This window comes from Hemitrygon akajei, chromosome 11 (assembly GCF_048418815.1).
Source record: "Hemitrygon akajei chromosome 11, sHemAka1.3, whole genome shotgun sequence".
Classification (NCBI taxonomy): Eukaryota; Metazoa; Chordata; class Chondrichthyes; order Myliobatiformes; family Dasyatidae; genus Hemitrygon; species Hemitrygon akajei.
In genome coordinates, this window is record NC_133134.1 from 158,292,620 (window position 1) to 158,314,255 (window position 21,636).

Sequence of the window (21,636 nt, forward strand, 5' to 3'; positions counted from 1 at the left end):
GGTGCTGTCCTTCATTGCTGAAGGTTTATATTCTAGGAACAAATTGTTCTCATTGCTACCATCAGGAAGGAACATTCAGGAAGCCTGAAGATACACACTCAATTATTCAGGAACAGCTTCTTCCCCTCTGCCATCCGATTTCTGAATACACATTGATTACCTCACTATTTTATTTTTATTTTTGAACTACTTATCTACTTATTTAATTTAACTATAATATATGTAAATATAATACACACACCATAGTTCATTACTATTACACGTTTATGTATTGCATTGGACTGCTGCCACAAAGACAACAAACTTCACGACATACGCCGGTGAGATTAATTCTCATTCTGACCTCACTATGTGTCTTGTTTCCTCCAGGATCCTCTAGAAAAACAAAGCTTGGGATCAGCTGTCAGGATAGCGCATGATGTCCCTAGGTGTAGTAACTCTCTTGTGCCTGGTTTTGGAATGTACATTTTGACTAATAGAGAAATGCAGACAGTCATTAGAGTCACAGAATCATTCGGAAAGGAAATGGGGCCCTTCAGCCCAACTTCATGCTGACCAAGATGTCTGTCTGGTCCAGTCCTGTCTCCCTGCGGCTGGCCCATATCTCTCCAGAACCTGTCTATCACTGTATCTGTGCAAACCACTTTGAATGGTTACAATTGCACCTGCTTCTCCAACTTCCTCCAGCAGCCCATTCCTCATACCAACCCAGCGCGTATCAAAATGACCAAACCCAATGCTTGGACAGCTATGTAAGTGCCAGGCCTGATTGAAAAGGTCAGGGTGCCAGGGCCTGGGGTGAGGGATGGGCTGGTTCAGCTGACTGCTCCACCCTGCACTGAACTAAGGGTCTGCTGACGGACTCTCTTTAGATTGCGTTTATTGTTTGCGTGATTTGTTTTTACTCTGTCTCTACACATTGGCTGTTTCACGGTCCTCTTTTTTAAAAATGGGTTCTTCTGAGTTTCTTTGCTTTGTGGCCGCCTGTTAGGAGAAGAACCTCAAGGTTGTATAATGTATACACACTTAGATAATAAATGTATTTGAAGGTTGAACTTTTGAACTTCGGAAAAAGTCGCCCCTCAGGTTCCTTTAAAATTTTTCTCCACTCACCTTAAATTAAGGCCTTTAACTTACAATCCTGATTTTGCTCTACTGAAATGTGTTACAGCTTTAAAGGTATTGGCTAAATGCAGGTTACCATTAGAACATTTAACCTGATTTTTATGATGATTAGGCACTGACATCAGCGGAAACCACTATGACATCATTTTATTTAATGGGCTTTGCTGCTAGATAACTTTTATTTCAAAAGGAGGAAAGGGGTCATTTTTGTATATACTGTAGATATTAACGGTAGTTTAGAAAATTGGGATTTAATTCTGTTTGGGATCATTTATTTCCAAACCACTGCCAGTTTATTTCGGGGCATGGAGTTTGATGGTGCAAAGAGGTGTTGAGGAGCTTCGGGTTGGGGGTGGGGGGGCAGGGCAAAAGAAGTGCCTGTGCATTTCTGGGTAAGTGGCGCCTCGAACTGCGAGAAGCACATTGACAGATCAATAGCCCGAAAGCGAAACTTCGTCCCTCTGCACCCGGTGCATGCGCAGTGCGCGGAAGCAGGGACTTGGTCTCTGCGCGGCTTTAGACTGCGCGGCGAGAGCTCCCCCCCAATCACCCCGTGCATGCGCAGTGCGCCGAAACCGGGACTTAGTCTCCGCGCGGTGAGCTGGACCGGTTCAATTTGAGGCAGCTCCCTGGTGTGAGTACAACTCAAATTATAAAACTCTGAGAGGCCAAGTGCGCAGTGGAAAACACCTATAATCAAATCTCCGTAAAAAAATGAGCCTTGATCATCTCTCCCAGGTAGGTGGATTGGTTATTTAACCCGCTTTGGAAACTTGTGTTTTTTTTCCTCCTTTTTTGATGCAGGTACCTCCAAAAAAAAAGTTTTAACCTGCTTTTTTCTTGGTTTACGTTGTAGGTCAACGCGGATTGTCGGCTGAACGGTGAGTGTTTGAGCCCGAGAGGGGCGAGGGCGGTGTTTAATTCTGCCTTTTAATGTGGAGAACAAGAGGATCAGACATGGCGTCCAGAGACTAAGTCCCGTCGACGTGCCCGCAAGCCCTATTGTTCAAATCGGCCCCCAAAATAACCACCTTGCAGCCCCCTCTTGGTCCCCAAAACACCCTCAGCCCCTTCTACAGGAGCCAGAGTCCGGGATCCGGGGCTCGGATGGTCTCTAGCGCCCGTCGCCGGCCCGCGATGGCGAGGCAAAAGCCGGCTTTTCAGCCGTTAGGACTTAGTCTCTGCGCCATTTTCTTTTGCCCTTCTCTCTGGGCTCCTTCGTGCATGTTGCAAGAGCGAGGCTACCACATTGGAGCCGCAAAACGTTGCAGGGCATTTAAACAAGCCCTGGCACAGCGAGGGTAGCCTTTTTCTATCAAAACACAGCAAGGACAACACCTTGGTGTTTCTAATTTGTAAGAAAAATGCACTTTTGTTGGTTGCATTTCGGTTATTTTTTCGCTGGGGAGAGAGGAAGCTGAAAATTCCAACACTTGGCGATTTGCATTAATAATTTGTGTAAGTGTTTTTAAAAAAATAAAAATAAACTATTTCCTATTATCATCTTCCTCCACCCCCCCCCCCCCCCCATGAAAGGTTTTGAGAGTCAATCTTCTGTACGAATAAAAGCCGGGTGTTTGAATTTCCCGGGGTTATATTGTATCAAAAACAATTGGATTATATTATATCAAAAATAATTGCTACTGCAGTGAGATGTAGATACTTCTAGAAGTTCCCTCAGAGTTTATTGTTTATATGTTTTAATTTTTAAAGATCTTAAATTGGGATGGTGATTACCACATCTTAATCGGTCTGGTGCAAACTTTGCAATAATGACCAGAGCAGCTGTTCGATATTTTTTAAAGTTTTTTTGTTTGGTTTGCAAGGACAGAATATGTTTTAACCTTCCCAAAGTCGTGGATGAAGCTGATAAAACTCCAGCAAAGGCGATAAAGCCAGCTTTTAGAAATATGTCTCTGATCTGTATTTTTAACACGTTCCTGTCTTCACACCAAATAGGATCACACTGTATATTCTTGTTAACTATACAAGCATTGTATTCCTGGGTGGTAGTGATAGTCTATTATTTCCAGGAATCCACTAATACTAATTTGATTACAGGCTTTTCTTATGAAAAGACTGACTAAATTATAATACATATATAATTAAAAGATCTTGTATGATAAATCTGCATTGATTGACAGAAAGAAAAACTTTCACTATGTGTCTGAAAATAAATCCTAGATGAATTGGACAGAGGAGCTTGCATCCAGTGTATTTATATACATTTCTAAAGTAGTATTCATATAAGATTATGATAAACTGATTATAATTTTAACAGACAAGTCCCTTTGGTGTGAAAGGATCTACTTCCTTTACTAAGCTTGTGTTAAGTATAAAGGGTTCCTATTTGAATAGTTTTGAACTACCCAATTGGGTTTTGAGTTCACTTTATGAAAGCCATCCTGGCACCAGGTTTCATGATGTTTGTAGAAGTATTTCAAGGAGGAAGTTGAAAGGAGAGGTCAATGTGATTCTCTTTGTCAGAATTGCTGTTAATTTATCCATTTTACAGTTGGGGATGCACAAAATATTAGTTTTTCTTGGAGAAAGTGGTGAGTAATGTGGCTGAAGAATATCAAATAAATTATTATGAAATTGTCTTGCCTCAGTGTTGATCAGTAAACTTGTGTATTGGATTTGACTTTACAGTAAGCTTGGGTTATTATCAATTTGAAAATCAGTAATTTATTGGTCATTGAGTGGGATGTGGTTTCTGGACAGTTCACAATTATTTTGATAGAGGGAACAGGAAAGAAATTAATCGCTGGTTTCTAATCCTAAGCATATGCAGTTATCAGCTGCTGGTTCTCCTCGGCAGAGTATTCAGATCTATTGAAGTTAATGGAACTGAATCTTTTACGACCAGCATCAATCCTTCTCTCCTCCCCCCTCCCCCCACCCCAATCTACATTCATTGACAGCTGTTCCACTCACAAGCATTTGGCACCAGAGACCAAAGATTTCTCTCTCACCTCTAGTAATTCATCTTGTGCTTTCGTTTCTGTGTTGGTCTTTTTGTACATATGTGACCATCTTTCAGTTGTGGCTGAGTTTGTAGTAAAATTAAACTCTGGAGTTCAGTCCTGTTCTTTTGAATTTGCACACTTCAGCAGATGTCAGTGTGGAAAGAGTTCCTGTTTTTCATCCCCATCAAAGTCCCTTTCCCAACAGATCAGCTAATTCACCGCAAGTTGTGCATTGAATCTGGGAAAAGTTTGGTGCGTTCAGAGGCAGGAGCCAGGTTTATCAAAGTCAATGGGGCAGGCAGAATTTGACTTTTAAGCTTGCATTCTTTAAAGTATCATTGTGCAGAGTAGACTTTTTATGAATGTATAAATGATAAACTAATAGCAGGCTTGTGAAGGCTTTCAGGTAAAACTATACATGTGATTGCATTCCTGGAAAGAACCAACTGCGATTCATCTGAACAAGAGATAGGAAACACATGAGATTTTGAGATTATGATAGCTGACTAATTGAGGTATCGTGATTTCAACGCCGTTGGTTTCCTCTTCCCAGCCACTCACTCTCGGTTTAAATTTGCGGGTGTGCTAATTAGAATTAAGTGTCCACTGTTCATGAAGGTTTCTTGATTTAACAAGTTGGTCTCCTCGACTGGTTAGGTCAAGAAGTGGGGAGCCAAGATTTAATTGGGCCATATAGGCATGGTTTTCCAGTGGTTGCTAATTGAGTTGAGGAATATGTTTACTCACTCAGCCCAAGAGATCAAAGAGCCACCTTTATTATTCACAGCCATTCTTGTTATGTTGATTGAACATCAAACATCAAGCCCTAGAAGGGTCTCGGCCTGAAACATCAACTGTTATTCATTATCATAGGTGCTACCTGACCTGCTGAGTTCCTCCAGCATGTGTGCTGCTCTGTTAACTTAGCAACTGTTATTGAAGGGGATTCATCTAGTAAAGGCAATTATTTATATTTTTTAATCGGTGAGTTTAGGTATCTTTTGAACACACCTGTCAGGTTTAATATCAAAGGCATATGTCAAGAAATTTGTTGTTATGCAGTAGCAGTACAGTGCAATACGTTAGTGAAGGAAACATGAATTGCTGTGTGTGTGTGTGTATATGTGCAACAGCATATATTCTCCATGATATAGAACATTTCTGCTTTATTGAGATCAGGCTGGGACTGAAGTCAAGAATCTGAACTAGGGGAATCTTAAATAGTTTGATGTACTACCAGTTTGCCTGGTATATTCTTTCAGAAAGGAAATTGTTGTGTAAAGGAATTTTAATAAGCTCATTTGCCCAGTAATGTTTAGATAGCCATTGTCGTATCAGCTCTGTCACTGGGCTAAGACCCCATTCTGAGATTTTTCCTAAGTTTGTGGTTATCATGATGTCTCATCTATGCCCTGAGCTGTTTCTCTAACAAATCCTTCTTGTTAAGAAGTCTGAGAGGGTAGTTAACCAAAATAACTGTCAGGTATATGATAGAAGACTGCAGTAGATGTCACCTTGGTATTTGGAGGTCAGGTGTATGGCCCGATCACCAGCAGTACAATAGGAGAGTCGTTTTGCTTCCATTGAGTGCTTGCTTTTTTAAGTTTGCCAGACCCTTCTTTATTGTGCATTTTTACTTAAAGCCAAATTACTTTCTATTTGGATCCTGGTATCTGATGGTAATAAGCCTTGGCCAACAGTTTTTGGGAATTGTCCTATTTGAACTTGAACAGGTTGATAATTTTGAAGACAAATAATGGTCTGAAATTTCCCATTAATATCATAATTCTGGATCAACACTGCATAACTAGTTATGGTGTTAACCCCTGCTGTGTAGGTGTTATGTTCCACCTTATAGGGTGGGTGTAGCACTGCACTGAAAACAATATAATCCATTCAAATAGCTTTGTAAATCCTGGCCTAATTTCAATTTCTTTTTGCATGTGTACTGACATGAAAACTCCTGAAACTTATTTCTCACATGACCTGGTTATTTTTCCTGGTGGTGATGTGGGAAGTAGATGAAGAGAAAAAAGGGCTTTAGATTTGAAGGTGGAGATGTAAATTGTTGGAACATGTGGGTGGCATAAGGAAGAGTGAAAGATTAGATTCTTATCACTTGTGGCTAACTGCTGGACCTCATGTAGGCAGCACAGTTTCAAGACATACAATAAAGGGTGAACAAGATTTATAATTGACTTCTGTACAAGTGAGGAAGAGATCTTGGGTATTGAAAGGGAGCCTGTAGAACATTGTCAAATAAATTTTGTTTGGAAAGACCGCAAGACATTGGAGTATAATTAGGCCATTTGATCCAAGTCTGCTCCACCATTCGATCATGGCTGATTCATTATCCCTCTCAACCCCATTATTCTGCCTTCTCCCTGTAACCTTGGACACTCATTAAATCAAAAACCTATCAACCATGTTTTAAATATACCCAGTTTTTGACTTCCACAGTCACCTGTGGTATTGGACTACACAGACTCACTGGCCTCCAGCTAAAGAAATTCCTCCTTATCACTGTTATGGACATCCTCTCACGTCCATTCTATCTAGGCCTTTCTATATTCAAGAGGTTTCATTGAGCATGTAAGCAGGTTAAGGGTAAAATGTGAGAAATTTAAGGGAAACATTTGCGGAAACTTGTTCACTCAAAGGGTTGTGAGAGTGGAATGATCTGCCAGTGCATGTAGTGCGTGTGAGCTTGATTTCATCATTTGAGAGAAGTTTGGATATGAACATAGATAGTAGGGCTATGGTCTCACTGCAGGTCAATGTGAGTAGGCAGTTTAAATGGTTTTTGCATGGACTAGATGGGCCAAATAGCCTGTTTCTGTGCTGTACTTCTCTATGACTCTAAACTCCAGCAGGTGCTGGCCTAGAGCTATCAAATACTGCTCATACATTAACCCTTTCATTCTCCTGAACTTCTGGATCTTCTGCCATGCTATCATATATATGGGGCCCACAACTGCTCATAATACCCCAAATAAAGTCTGACCCAATTCCTTATAAAACCTCATTGTATTTAACTTCTTTACTACTAACTCAGTTTGCAAGGTAACTTTAAACAGTCCCTTCACACCTGATTTCTGAATTTGCTCTCTGCTTAGGAAATTGTCTACGCCTTTATTCCTTTTACCAAAGTGCATGGTCATACATTTCCCTCCACTATATTTCACCTGCCTTTTCCTGCTCATTTTCCTAGTCTGTCCGAGTCCTTCTGCAGGCTCGCTGCTTCCCTACCTGCTCCTCTGCCTATCATTATGGCCACAAAGCCATCCATTCTGTTATCTAGATCATCAGCATATGTGAAATGTACTGCACTCAATAATGACCCTTGTGGAACAACACTGATCTCTGGCAGCCAACCACTTTTAGTCATCTGCCAGTTGGCCAATCTTCTATCCATGCCTGTAATACCGTGGGCTCTTTAGCAGCCTCATGTCTGGCACCTTGTCAAGGCCTTTTGAAAATCCAAGTTAACTCTCCTTTTCTATCCCGTGTGTTATTTCAAAGCACATGCATGTGTCGCCATGTACTACCCTGATATTCATTTTCTTGTGGGCATTTACAGTAAATACAGAGAAACACAATAAAATCAATGAAAAAACTGCATGCAACAAATTTTTTTTTCACCTCAAAGAATTCCAACAGGTTTGTTGTACAGTACAATCGTTCCCCAAAACCAAACCATGCTGACTTGGCCATTTATTGACTCTTTAGTACCCCAAAACTGCATCCTTAACAACTCCAGCATCTTGCCAATCATGAAATTAGGCTAACTGGTCTATAATTTCCTGTCTTTTATCTCCCCTTTTTAAAGAGTGGAGTGACATTTGCAATTTTTTCAGTCCTCTGGAATCATTCCAGAATCTAGTGATTCTCGAAAGATCATTATTAAGGCCTCTGTAGACTCTTCGGCTACCGCTTTCAGAACCATGTGCTATAGTCTAACTGGTCCAGGTGACTTAACCACCTTCAGATATTTCAGCTTCCCATGCACCTTTCCCTTAGTAATAGCGACTGCGATCAAATCTGCCCTCGGCACTCAAATTTCTGGTATGTTGCTGGTGTCATCATGACGCAAAATACTTATTCAGAAATCATGAAAGCAAAAGTTCATCGATAAACTAAATTTTGAGAAAACAAAATGGAGAGAAAGATGACTGAGGTATCGTAATAATATCCATGTTAACTTCGTGCAGAAGTTCTTATTTCTGCTTTTTCTCCAAGCTAATTAGTGTGTAACAATTTTGGATATTTTATCTCCATTCAAAATGCAATTTAATTGAATCTGATAAAACCCAAGGCATGATGTCAATGCTAATATTCAAACTCTTAGCTTTGATGCTTGAGTAAGTGGGATTTGGAAGATGCGTGATGATAATTATTGGTTCATTGTGAGCTTCATGGGGAAATTGGGGTGATACCAAATAATGTAGAACTTGGTTTTTTTTACTACTTCTGTGAGTACTAATGAATTACCGCCTTTAAATTTGAAGTACAGCCATGTTGGCTTTGACAGATGTTTAATGTGACTTTGTAAAGTGTTTGCTGTGGTTTAATGGCCAGATATCTTATTTTTGATTACTAAATATTCGGATCTCTTTTGAATAGACTTAGCTGTTGCAAGGTGGGGACAGGTTTATATTTAGTGACATGATTGTATTGACTAATTACTGCTCTTAATTACTCGAAGGGCCTGTACTGTGCTGTATTGTTCTATGTTCTTAGTTGATCTTTACAATTTCATCTAAGATCAGGGGGCCCCAACCTGGGTCCATGGCATTTTTTTTTTTAAAAAAGGTTTGGAACCCTGATCCAGGTGAAGTTTCTATACTTAAACTCTGATCCCTTCTTTCTCCACCTCTCTGCTCCTGACTACAGATCACTCACTTTTCCTGCATCTTCCCCATGTGGTTAGAACAGAGGTGAGGAGAAATTTCTTTAGCCAGAGGGTGGTGAATCTGTGGAATTCATTGCCTGAGATGGATATGCACGCCAAGTCACTGGGTATATTTAAAGAGGAGATTGATAGGTTTTTAATTAATAAGGGCGTCAAAGATTATGGGGAGAAGGCAGGAGAATGGGGTAGAGTGGAATAATAAATCAGCCGTGATGGAATAGCAGAGCAAACTTTGAGCCGAATGGGCAAATTCTGCTCCTGTGTCTTATGATCTTATAACCCATTTTTCTTTTGCCTGTCAAATAACAAGGTCTATTCACCCAAATGCCAAACAATACCTTGCAATGAGATTACTTAAGAGTGTAGATGCAACATTGATGCTGTCCCTAGCCAGAAGAGACTGGCAAATTCACTTGGTCTCAAATGCAACAGTTTAACGTCTCTTTGAATTGGTAGCTTTGGTGGTCTGCTATTCCGATGTTGACAATGAATAGGTCACGTTAGTACATGTCATGGGGGGTGGGCATTGAATTAAGTCTGTAGACAGAGGTCAAGCAGTGCTCTCTGGACAATGGTGACTTACTCTGTCCTTATATTTTTGTATTAGTAGTGCTTTGTTGGATTCTGAATGGATGATTCTGCATGTTCGGTGACAGTCTTGGTTGAGCTGAAGCGATCAGTTGCACATAATTTCCACATACATCTCCCCTCCACTGTCTCATCTTAAGATAAAAGATGTTTTGATTATGATTCTACTTTGCTGGTACTTTGGTGTCTTTGCCAGGTGGATAACTTGCAGCAATGAAACTGAGCCAGTTATTTAATAGATAAGTGTAATCGTGTCATAAAAGCAGAAAGTGACTGGGCATGAGAAGCCTGATGCTTTGCACAAGGTACTGTTGACTAAGAAAGTTCATCCACTGTCACCCTTTCATTCAAAATCCATCGAATATCGGAAGGCCTAGATAGAGTGCACATGGCAAAGATGTTTCCAGTAGTACACTAGTCTAGAACCAGAAGGCACATCCTCAACATAGGACCTCCCTTTAGAACAGAGCTTAGGAGGAATTTCTTCCGCTAGAGTAATGAATCTGGAATTCGTGACATCAGGCAGCTGTGGAGGGCAAGTCATTTGTGTATAACCATATAACAGTTACAGCACGGAAACAGGCCATCTCGGCCCTTCTAGTCAGTGCCGACGCTTACACTCACTTAGTCCCACTGGTCCGCACTCAGCCCATAACCCTCCATTCCTTTCCTGTCCATATACCTACCCAATTTTACTTTAAATGACAACACCGAACCTGCCTCTACCACTTCTACTGGAAGCTCGATCCACACAGCTACCACTCTGAGTAAAGAAATTCCCCCTCGTGTTACCCTTAAACTTTTGCCCCCAACTCTCAAATCATGTCCTCTTGTTGGAATCTCCCCTACTCTCAATGGAAAAAGCCTATCCACGTCAACTTGATCTATCCCCCTCATAATTTTAAATATCAAGTCCCCCCTCAACCTTCTACACTCCAAAGAATAAAGACCTAACTTGTTCAGCCTTTCCCTGTAACTTAGGTGCTGAAACCCAGGTAACATTCTGGTAAATCTTCTCTGTACTCTCTCTATTTTGTTGATATCTTTCCTATAATTCGGTGACCAGAACTGTATACAATACTTCAAATTCAGCCTTACCAATGCCTTGTACAATTTTAACATTACATCCCAACTCCTATACTCAATGCTCTGATTTATAAAGGCCAGCATACCAAAAGCTTTCTTCACCACCCTCTCCACATGAGATTCCATGGTTAAAAAGGAAATTGGTAAGTTCTTGATAGATAAGGGACCCAAAAGTTATGAGGAGAAAGCAAGAGAATGGTTGAGAGTGATGTTAAATCAGCCATGATGGAATGGCAGAGCAGACTTAATGGGCTGAATGGCCTGATTTTGTTCCTATGTCTTATGATCTTGTGGACTGGTAGAACTCAGACATTTTTTCTGCTCTCATCTGCAACATATGTTTCAGTAAGAAAACTTCTCCAATTTAATTAATCTTTTTCACCAAGTCTCTGGATGCTGCCAATTCGTTGATGAGAGGCTGTCCTGAACTTTCCCCAGATAGCCATTCTTCACATTTGATTTATAATCTGCAGGTATGTTTCATATTGGTCAGTTCTGATTCACCAGAGAGACAATGTATTTAACTGTGAAGAGTTCATTCGGGATATACAAAAGGATAATTTTTAAATCATTATGGAGAGGTGATACCCCACATTTGCAGGGTAAGCTGTGTCATTTGTCTTTGCAGGAAGACAGAAATTAACTTGGGCCTTCATGTCTGTTTGGTCTTTCCCATCATTCCTGAAGTTGTTCATTTTTTGGTGTTTTATTTTTTTAATGGAGTAAGAGCTTGTGCTGTTATTCTAAGTCATGCCCAAGAGTTGAGTTACTGAAGACTGTCCTTCATATTACTTTAGTACTCCTACTTTCCCCTAGGAAGAAATGCAAATAGTTAAGCACCCACATCTTTTTCATGGAATGGGCTGAGACAGCATTTAAAGACCTTGACCTTCAGACAATGCATGAAAATTATACAAGGCAAAACCAAAGTGCACTTGATTATTAGATCCACTTTTGTCTGCTAATTCAAGGTATTTGTAGTGTTTGCTTCTCACGTTGTCAAAATGATTTGTTTTCTTTCTTTCCTCTCCCTGCCCTTTCCTTCCATATTCTGTAACCATGGTTTCTCAGTAGTGACTAAGCTTAACTGTGTCCTGGCAATTGCTTCATTCCAATGCTATACAGTACTCCATTAAATATAGAACAGTTGACAGCCTAAAATTTGCAGCACTGGGTTTTCGTTGTGGTTATTGTTTAGTCTATACCGATCCGCTTGGGTTTGCTTTTCCTTGTGGCTTCAAATTTGCCGTGATCAAGGACATTTTGGTGAGATCCCGTAAAGTCAGTTGTCGAAAGTCATTCCTTTTAAATCCTTTGTTTTATTTGACTTTTGTTGGTAACTTGGAACCATCACTACATCATCCCCTACCCCTCTTTTGTAAGGTGGTATTATGGTGATGACTTTAACTTCCTTTGGATGTGTAGGACATCAGTCTAGGATGATTTTTAAATTGGCTTTTCACATTTATGAATTTATTTGATTCAAAGTAAATTCATTGTCATATATGTCAGCAAATAACCTTGAGATCCATTTTCTTGCGGGCATTCACAGTAAAAACAAGAAACATAATAGGATAAATGAAAGCACAGACAACCAACATGCGAAAAAACTATGTAAATACAAGATAGAGAAGGAAAAAGATAATCGTCATAAGTAAGCAATAAATATCAAGGAAATTAAGAAATGAGAATTTATCCCCTTTATTTTTAAAATTTTATTTTATTGAGATACTGTGCAGAACAGGCCCCTGTGGCCCTTTTAGCCATGCTGCACGGTAGCCCCTAATTTAACCCAAGCCTAATCATGGAACAATTTACAGTGATCAATGAACCTACCAACTGGTATGTCTTTGGACTATGAGAGGAAACCGGAGCATCGGAGAAAACCCACGCAGTCATGGGGAGGACGTACAAACTCCTTAAAGGCAGCAGCAGGAATGATTCAAAAGCCTGATGGTTGAAGGGTAATAACTGTTCCTAAACCTGGTGGTGTGGGTCTTGAGGCTCCTATACCACCTTCCTGATGGCAGCAGCGAGAAGAGAGCATGGCCTGGGTGGTAATCGTTCTCGATAATAGATGCTGCTTTTCTGTGTCAGCATTCGCTGTAGATGTTCTCAGTGGGCTGTATACACTACATGTTGTAGGCTTTTTTACTCGAGGGCATGATGCAACTAATCAGTAATCTTTGCAAACTTTGAAGAAAGTAGGGGTGCTTCTATGCTATCTTTATAATGACACTCGCTTACTGAATTTGGGACATGTCCTCTGAAATAATAACACTGAGATTTAAATGATTAAATTAAATAATACTTGTTAGATTTGTGCCTTTCTTCAGTCTTGCTCCAATGAATTCAAGCAGTCTCAATGTTTTACCAACCGCTTCTTCCCCTCCACCATCATAGCTCTGTCACTGAATCCATGAACACGATCTCATTTTGCTTTCTCTTTGCAATACTTGTTTAATATAGGTAATATAATGTAGAGTAAGGCTTTATGTATTGCACTGTACTGCTGCTGCAAAACAACTTTCACGACGTAATAATCCTGATTCTGATTTAAGATGAACCAATTTCTTTTTGCCCCCTCTTCAACAGTGTTGAATTACTGCTGTTTAATGAGGTCAGATTGTGCTTGGACTTCGCATCAGTACTAAAATGCAATTTTATTTTGTAAACAAAAAATTGCCTGGATGGTGTTCAGTGCACAAAAGGAACACTAACTTCAAAAATAGTTTTGTCCTTTGTTTGAATGGGACAGTGTAACAAAATGCTGCTGACCTTGGTATTACCTGCTAGGATCAATTTGGTTGTGTGCAGCCATGGTCTCTGATTTCAGTATAAGATATAGCTCGGACCTTCTGGGTGTAAAGTATTTGTCTTTTTTTTTAGTGCTTTTTAATTTTCTTGGCTTTTTATCCATAGTGCAAAACTGGGTAACTTTTCAGAACTCTGTTAATTCTGGCTTTTTTTTTTCATTTTCGACACTCCAGGTTTCACAGATATCCTAAGGGAAGGTAATTATTAATTGCTTTGTGCAATGATGACTATCTCAGAAAAACTACAGATGAGTAAAGACCATCAGCTACTCCATTTCAAAAACTCCCTCTAGCTCTCCCCTTCACAATATCTAACAGATTAAGTTCCTCCCAAATACCCAATCCATGTGATAATCATTTTAAGATCTTGCAGGTGTTGGTCATAATTCTGCTTTGAATCTGTCCCTGTAGCCATGTTCTGGATCCTTTTTTTTCCTCCTCTGTTTTGCATTATATTAATTTTCAGGCATCATTCTTAAGTTTAGTCTTTTTCACTCTGGGGCAGATTTTAATTTTCTGAACTGCCCTGAGGACCTTAATGTCATCCTGCCACGTGTATCCAGAACTTGACATAGAACTCAAGGTGGTAGACTGAAAAGTTTATAATTCAAAAATCGTTTTGCTCATCAATCTTGATTAAGTCTTAGGTGTAACACATTTTCTCTTTTCAATTTAGTAAATGCATGCTTGTGAATCTAAATTTTCTTTCAAGTATATATAATCTTTCAATCAGCTGCAGATGTTCAAATATAGCAACAGGCCTTCTGGCTCAACAAGTCCATGCTGTTCATCAATTTCCCATTTGTTACCTATTTTCTCTCCTTATTCCCATCAATCGCACCCAGACAGCCATTTGCCAAGATTAGGATTGAATCCAGAGTTCTACTAGATGCAGCAATGTGCTATTAGGTTAATTTTACTTTTTTAGTTAAGTGAGTATAACAAAGTTTGAAGTTCAAAGTAAATGCTATTATCAAAGTATGTATATGTCACCATTGTTATTTATATTTGCATTTGCAGTTTGTCTTCACTGCACTTGATCCTGTTATAGTTACTATTCTATAGGTTGAGGATGCTCACAGGATAAAAATCTCAAGATAGTATGTGATGACATTCGTGTATTCTGATAAAAATTTCCTCTAGTGACTATAACAGGATCAATGAAAGATTAACAATTTAAGTATAATAGGAAGTCTACAAGTTAACTGTACAAGGTTCTTGTCATTGGCAGAGGCCTAATAGCTCCTTGATTTTAAATGGAGGATTATAGTTTGTTCCAGCAAGAAAAAGGTGAAAAATGTGACGAAAGGTAAATGGATCCTTGAGCTAGCTGAGAATTAAGCCCATTAGAATAGGAAGTATATTTGTATGAATAGAGATCACTATAAAAATAACTGATAGAAATAATATACAACATACAATTTAATGTCCTAAAATGGAATTGTGCAAGTACTGGTGAGTTTTTTTTAAAACTTTCGTTGAATTTGGAGATAGTTTAAATCATTGAACAAGAAGATAAGGAAATCCTAACAATGACAATTTTTTTTGTATTTTGTTATAGATTCCCATAAGTCCAGTAAAAGTGAAGAAAAACACAAACATAAAGAACACAAGCACAAGTCAAAGGATCGGGATAAGGATCGTGAGAAACCGAAGCACAGCTCCTCCAGTTCCAAGAATCATAGCAACAGGTAGTTGATTACTTGTGCTGCATTTTTCCATGTTGTAGATGGTTACTATATTCAAGTGTGGTCAGGAATTGAAACATGACAATGTGCTGTATTTGAACCAGCTTTGCATTGTATTATTCTAAAATGACTAAAAATCAGCATATTCACAGTTGCTCTTGGGGCTTATGTGGCTGAGTCCTGGGTTACCAGTGCTATTCCAGTATGTATTAAATGATAGCTGCTTACATCATCTATGTCATTAACAAGTATTACTTATATTATCAACGTATTAGCTTTTAAGATACGTCTGGTGATTGGCCAATAGGAAAATCTTAATCTCGCATGGCTTTGATAAGGTCTACTCATTTCCATAGATGCTGCCTGACCTGCTGAGATTTTCCAGCATTTAGTATGTTTTGTTTTGGTAATCAGTATTTCAGATGCCAGCTATGTAGGGCAACATTGGTGAATCTGAATGATGATTTGTGGTAGAACTGAAACTGTTTTATTCTTGATATATTGTCCATCATTTTCCCTTTAGAGTGAGGGATGATGGGAGGTCACTTGATAGAGGTGTACAAGATGGTAAGAGGCATAGATTGTGTAGACAGCCTGAAACTTTTTCTCCAGGGCAAAAATGGCTAATGGAAGGGGGCTAATTTAAAGATAACTGGTGGAAAGTATGGGGGGTGGGGTTGCAGAGAGTTCTTTAACATGGAGTGGAAGATATGTGGAACATGTTGCTCGGGGTGGTAGTAGAGGCAGATACAATTTTGGTCATTTAAGAGGCTCTTGGGCACATAGGTGAAAGAAAAAGGGAGGCCAATATGAAAGGGAAGTATTAGATTGATCTTGGAGTAGGTTAAAAGGTCGGAAACAAAATTGTGGCCCAAAGGATCTTTACTGTGCCATCTTATGTCTCCCTTTCATTTTGACCGAGATCACATATTGTGATTTAGAACTGGGTAGCTCAGAGTCAATTGAAGGATTCAGCTAGGGTCTTCTCCTGCAACAACTCAGGCTCAGTACATTTAGCTTCCTTGATGAAGTCTGACTAGCCATGTTCTCAGAGTTCTGTATGCTTCCCGTGGTCTGAAAAGAAGGGGGGAAAACAACTTGCTCAATCATAAAATACCTCAGTAGCTCCACGCTTAACCTTTTATGTGGAAGTGCAACTTCAGATTATTCATAGGCAAAATCGCCACCCCCACTCCCAAAAATCTTGTAGTTCCCCTCTAACTGGAACAGCCCTATGAGTGGCTGAAAATTGACAGATCATGCTGCTGCTGATCAAGATGGCTCCTCTAACATAGTCAGTTTGCAAATTTGGCATATCCCATACTATGTTTAAAATTTGGTCAGATCTGTGATCTTTTCTATAATTCCTGCATCGAAGGTTGTGTGATACTGTGAACACTAATTACTGAATTTGAATCTTGTACTTTATTTGAGAGTGTCCTTATTTAGCTGCTCGTGCAGTATAGTTGGTGGATTAGTCTTACCGAAAGCTGAGCTTTCCACAATTGGGACGAGGTGGCACAGGAGCATAGCAGTTAGCGAGATGCTATTACAGATCGGGTAATTGGACTTCAGAGTTCAATTTCAATAGTGCCTGTATGAAGTTTGTATGTCCTTTGTGTTCCACCAGGTCCATCGTTTCCTCCCATATTCCAAAGATGTACTGGTTGATAGGCTAATTGGTCATTGTGGATTGTCCTGTAATTGGGCTAGTGTTAAATAGGTGGGTTGCTAGCAGCTGTAGCTCATTGGGCCAGAAGCCGGTTCTGCTCTGTATCTCTAAATAAATTCCTTTTTTGTTAATGTCTGTCTTTCTTTTCCAGTGCCAAAAGTCCAGCTGCTAGCTTTGCAGGAATTTTTTGCCAATTAATAGTAATAAATTAAAAAGGGGTCCCAGATGTAGGTAGAACAATACATGTTATGCTTGTGGCCAGTAAGTTAAGTAAATTTTTTGATGGTGTCCTGTAGTTATTTTAAACCAGGCAAAAAGGAGCTCAAATTAATATTTTTCATTTGCATCCTAGCGAACCTTGTAACTCGATTTTCCTGTCTTCTCTCTTGTCCATCTACCATTTCTGGCAGCACTTATTTATTGGCCAACTGTGAAGTAGAAAGCCTCTGGCAATCTTAGCTGTTAGTTGCTGTGAGCTAATAGCTCTGTTATTAACTGCTATCCTCTGTTCTGTTAAGTTCCAGCTTTTGACAGAGTACGTTCTGCAAGTATGACAGCAGTTCCTGGTGCTTGGCTGAAACAATAAACTTGCCTTCTTTCATTAGAAGTGTGAATATCCATATGAGTGAACAATTTTGTGAACAGTGAACCCAAGTCTAATCTGTTTAATAAAGGGGTATCGTTTGGGGAACATATCTCGCTCCTATCATTAGATAATAAGATTAGTTGTTTCTTGTCTGATTCCACCAGAACATGGAATTTCTGTGCATGTCCTTCATTCATTTTGTACTTTACTCTGTTTAACAATTTTTTTTAAAGTCTGGATTTCCTTTTTTTTCATGTACTTCTGGGGCAGCAAATTCTGAAATGTAAAATTGGCTCTTATCCATTATCTTTGTGTAGTGGATAGTCCCAAATACTCATTACTTGAGAGAGCACCAGCGGTTACCATCTTCCCGATATCACTAAAATGCTCTTGAACTTGAAATAACTATGACCCTTTCTCCTCTACTTGCTAATTCGAGAATGTAGGAAGCACACATCCCTGTTACAGCTTGGTCATGACAAGTGTTAATGCATCGCTTATTTCGTAGCTGGCATCTTTCACTTGTTTCCACAGACTGGCACAGAAGGTTGTGATCTATGATGATTCATGAATTCTATCAGGAGAGTAAAAGTGTAGGCACAAAACATGGGAGCTGAGAATAAACTTTCTGATATCTTTCTTTGCAGTGCTTGAATTCAATTGTGTGGGAATCATTATTTAAATGGCTGATGTTGAATGTTTCTGATTCTGCTTGGGAAGAACTTGCAAGAGTATTATATGCGTTCATGTGTAGGTGTAGTAAGCCACTGTATACAAATTTTTCTGCTAAGAGTGCCCAGACAAAGGAGATCTAATATCTTAGAACAAAGGAATTTAGATGCAATGTTACGGTGTAATTTTGTCATGAGATAGTGGAAATCTTTGAGGGAAAATAAAGAAGCCATGATTAAATGGCAGGGTAGACTATATGGGCCAAATGGTCTAATTCTGCTCCTATGTCTTATGATTTTTGTCTTTACTCCATCTGAGGAATGCAGAAGCTGTGTAACAAGCTTAAGCGGTTTAAAGACCTAACCATTTTCTTTGAAGTGCTAATTGATATTACCTTGTGAAAGAAGTGTCCGAGTAAGGACTCATTTATTGAGATGTAGCATGGAATAGGCCCTTCAAACCTAGCCTAATCAGAAGATGATTTGCAACAACCAATTAACCTACCAACTGGTACATCTTTGAACTGTGGGGCGAAACCAGAGGAAACCCACATGGTCATGGGGAGAACATGTAAGCTCCTTACAGGCAGTAGTGGGAATTGAACCCAGGTTGCCTGTACTGTAAAGCTTTGTGCTAACACTATGCTATTGTGCTACCTTCCTCAGAATAAAGTTTCCCAAAACTTCAAATGGAAAATTACTACCTTTATCATAGTCTGAGATTTACAAGAATTTTTTCAAGTTTTATAAAGATTTTCCACAAGGCAGACTAGGCTGTAGATCCATTTGTACAGGCAGTGGTTACCCTATGCTAATATGTAAATTATTCACATACAGGAATTCACTGTGGTCTTAGTTATTGGGAGTTGATGCAAAATAGCAGACATAAGTCCATCATAACTTGCCTAATATGAGCCCAATCCATACTAGTCTTGCTTCCCCTACCTACCAACCAACTCACAAAAAACCTTGTGTGACTTACCTGGCAATATTCTGTGAGAAGCACAATCCTATTACCTTATCCCAGACAGGAGAAAATCTGCAGATGCAGGATATCCAAAGCAACACACCAAAATACTGAAGGAACTCAGCAGGCCAGGCAGCAACTATGGAAAAGAGTAAACACTTGAGATTTTGGGCTGAGAGCCTTCATCAGGACTCGAAAGAAAGAGAAGTCAGAGTTAGAAGGTAGGGAGGAAGAAATAATTGGTGGTAGGTGAAACAGAGAGGGGGAGGGGTGAAGTAAACAGCTGGGAAGTGGATTGGTGAACCAGATAAAGGGCTGGAGAAGGGAGAATTTGATAAGAGATGGCAGAAAACCAAGGAAGAAAGGGAAGGGGGAGGAGCACCAGAGGGAGATGAGGTGAGAGAAGGAAACGGGAATGGTGAAGGGAGTGTGTCAATTACCGGAAGTTCAAGAAATTGATGTTCATGCCATCCTTTTGGAGGCCACCCAAATGGAATATAAGATGCTGCTCCTCCAACCTGAGTGTGGCCTCATTGCAGCAGTAGTCAAGTTTATTGTCATTTTGACCATAAACTGCTGGTACAGTACACAGTAAAAATGAAACAATGTTCCTCCAGGACTCTAGTGCTACATGAAACAACACAAAACTACACTAGACTATGTGAGACAGAACAAGGCTACACTAGACTACAGACCTGCACAGGACTACATAAAGTGCACAAAACAGTGCAGGGCAGTAGAAGAATTAATAAACAAGACAATAGGGACAGTAGAGGGCAAGCTACAATATAATAAATGATGTAGATGTTAGTCTAGACTCTGAGTATTGAGGAGTCTGATGGCTTGGGGGAAGAAACTGTTGCACGGTCTGGTCATGAGAGCCCAAATGCTTTGGTATCTTTTGCCAGATGGCAGGAGGGAGAAGAGTTTGTGTGAGGGGTGCGTGGGGCCCTTCACAATACTGTTAGCTTTGCAGCTGCAGCCTGTGGTGTAAATGTAATGAAGAGAGACCCCGATGATCTTCTCAGCTGACCTCACTATCCGCTGCAGGGTCTTGCGATCTGAGACGGTGCAATTCCCGAACCAGGCAGTGACGCAGCTGCTCAGGGTGCTCTCGATACATCCTCTGTAGAATGTGGTGAGGATGGGGAGTGGGAGATAGACTTTTCTGAGCCTTCGCAGAAAGCAGAGACACTGCTGGGCTTTCTTGGCTATGGAGCTGGTGTTGGGATCAGGTGAGATTCTCCGCCAGGTGAACACCAAGAAATTTGGTGCTCTTAACAATCTCAACGGAGGAGCCGTCAATGTTCAGTGGAGAGTGATTGCTCTGTGCTCTCCTGAAGTCAACAACCATCTCTTTTGTTCACATTCGGAGACAGGTTTTTGGCTCTGCACCAGTCTGTTAGCCGCTGCACCTCCTCTCTGTATGCTGATTCATCGTTCTTGCTGATGAGACCCACCACGGTTATGTCATCGGCAAACTTGATGTAAGAATAGGACTTGTCTACGTGTTTATTTCTTTGTGTTCTCCTAGTTAGTATTTTCCATAGAAAAGAAGGATACTATTCTTGGTAAAGCAAACAAGATTTAGGTCTGGCTCATTTTTACTTTGCATGCAACTCTGCCTGTAGAAATTTTGGTGTCAACTGTCATAATAGGGTTGTCTCCTAAAATTAGATAGGATTGCTTAATTGCATTCATTTTTAACATTATTCTTGACAAATGCCAGTAGTCATGTTGTTGATAGAGTGAGTGATTAAATTGCCATATGTATTATAGAATCCTGACTAACAATTGAGACTTCTATTCAAATCTGTAGAACTTAACTTCAGTTATGAGTTTTAAAAATCATTTAAAATGCCCATAAACCTACTGATGTTATTCAGTGGATAAAATCTGCTATCTTTATCCAATCTGGCCTGCATATCTCTGAACCTACCAACATGGTTCACTCTTGGCATACTCTGAAATGGCCTAGCTCAATCTGCAGCCAGCTAAGCAACAAATGAGTTGCTGATATTCCTAAAAAAGGAGATATTGTTGGTACTTATATAATCTAAATCAGGGGTTCCCAATCTGAGGTTCACGGTCCCCTTTGTTAATGCTTGGTCCATGGCTTAAAAAAAGGTTGGGGAACCGGATTTTAATAAATAAGGGGGGATTATTTTGCGTAGCTGCATTCAGCCCAATACTGAAAATCCTTTAAATAGTTCAAAGGCACTGCTCATGCATGGTGGTCAGTTAATATATCTGCATAGAGCATCTTAACTCTACATAAAACTTCATTTTTCATTGAAAAGATTCTTGTTTTCACTTCCAAAAACAAGCTACAAGAAAAAAATCATTTGATTTGCAAGGTACTGGACTGCTTTGGGGGAAATAAGTTGCAATAATGCACTATAATCATAGTAGAGAAAAATATGCTGTCTGATGTGGATGCCTCAGAACAGGGAAAAAAACATTGTGCTTTTGTTGACTTGACTCTATCCTCACACTCAGCTGATCCTCCGATTCATTTCCAAGCATTGTCAGACAGGATCAGATTAGGTGAATACT

The 21,636-nt window shown here is 39.8% G+C and overlaps 1 protein-coding gene across 1 annotated transcript in view; it reads left to right on the forward strand.

The window, feature by feature from the left end:
- The first annotated feature begins 1,672 nt into the window (after positions 1 to 1,672).
- Positions 1,673 to 21,636, forward strand: part of top1b (DNA topoisomerase Ib) — a 70,928-nt gene continuing 50,964 nt past the window's right edge. Inside the window, exons 1-3 of the mRNA XM_073062027.1 lie at positions 1,673 to 1,863; positions 1,982 to 2,006; positions 15,058 to 15,187. Of these exons, the coding sequence (XP_072918128.1) occupies positions 1,840 to 1,863; positions 1,982 to 2,006; positions 15,058 to 15,187 (179 nt within the window). The 5' untranslated portion in view covers positions 1,673 to 1,839. The remainder of the gene's footprint in view (positions 1,864 to 1,981; positions 2,007 to 15,057; positions 15,188 to 21,636) is intronic.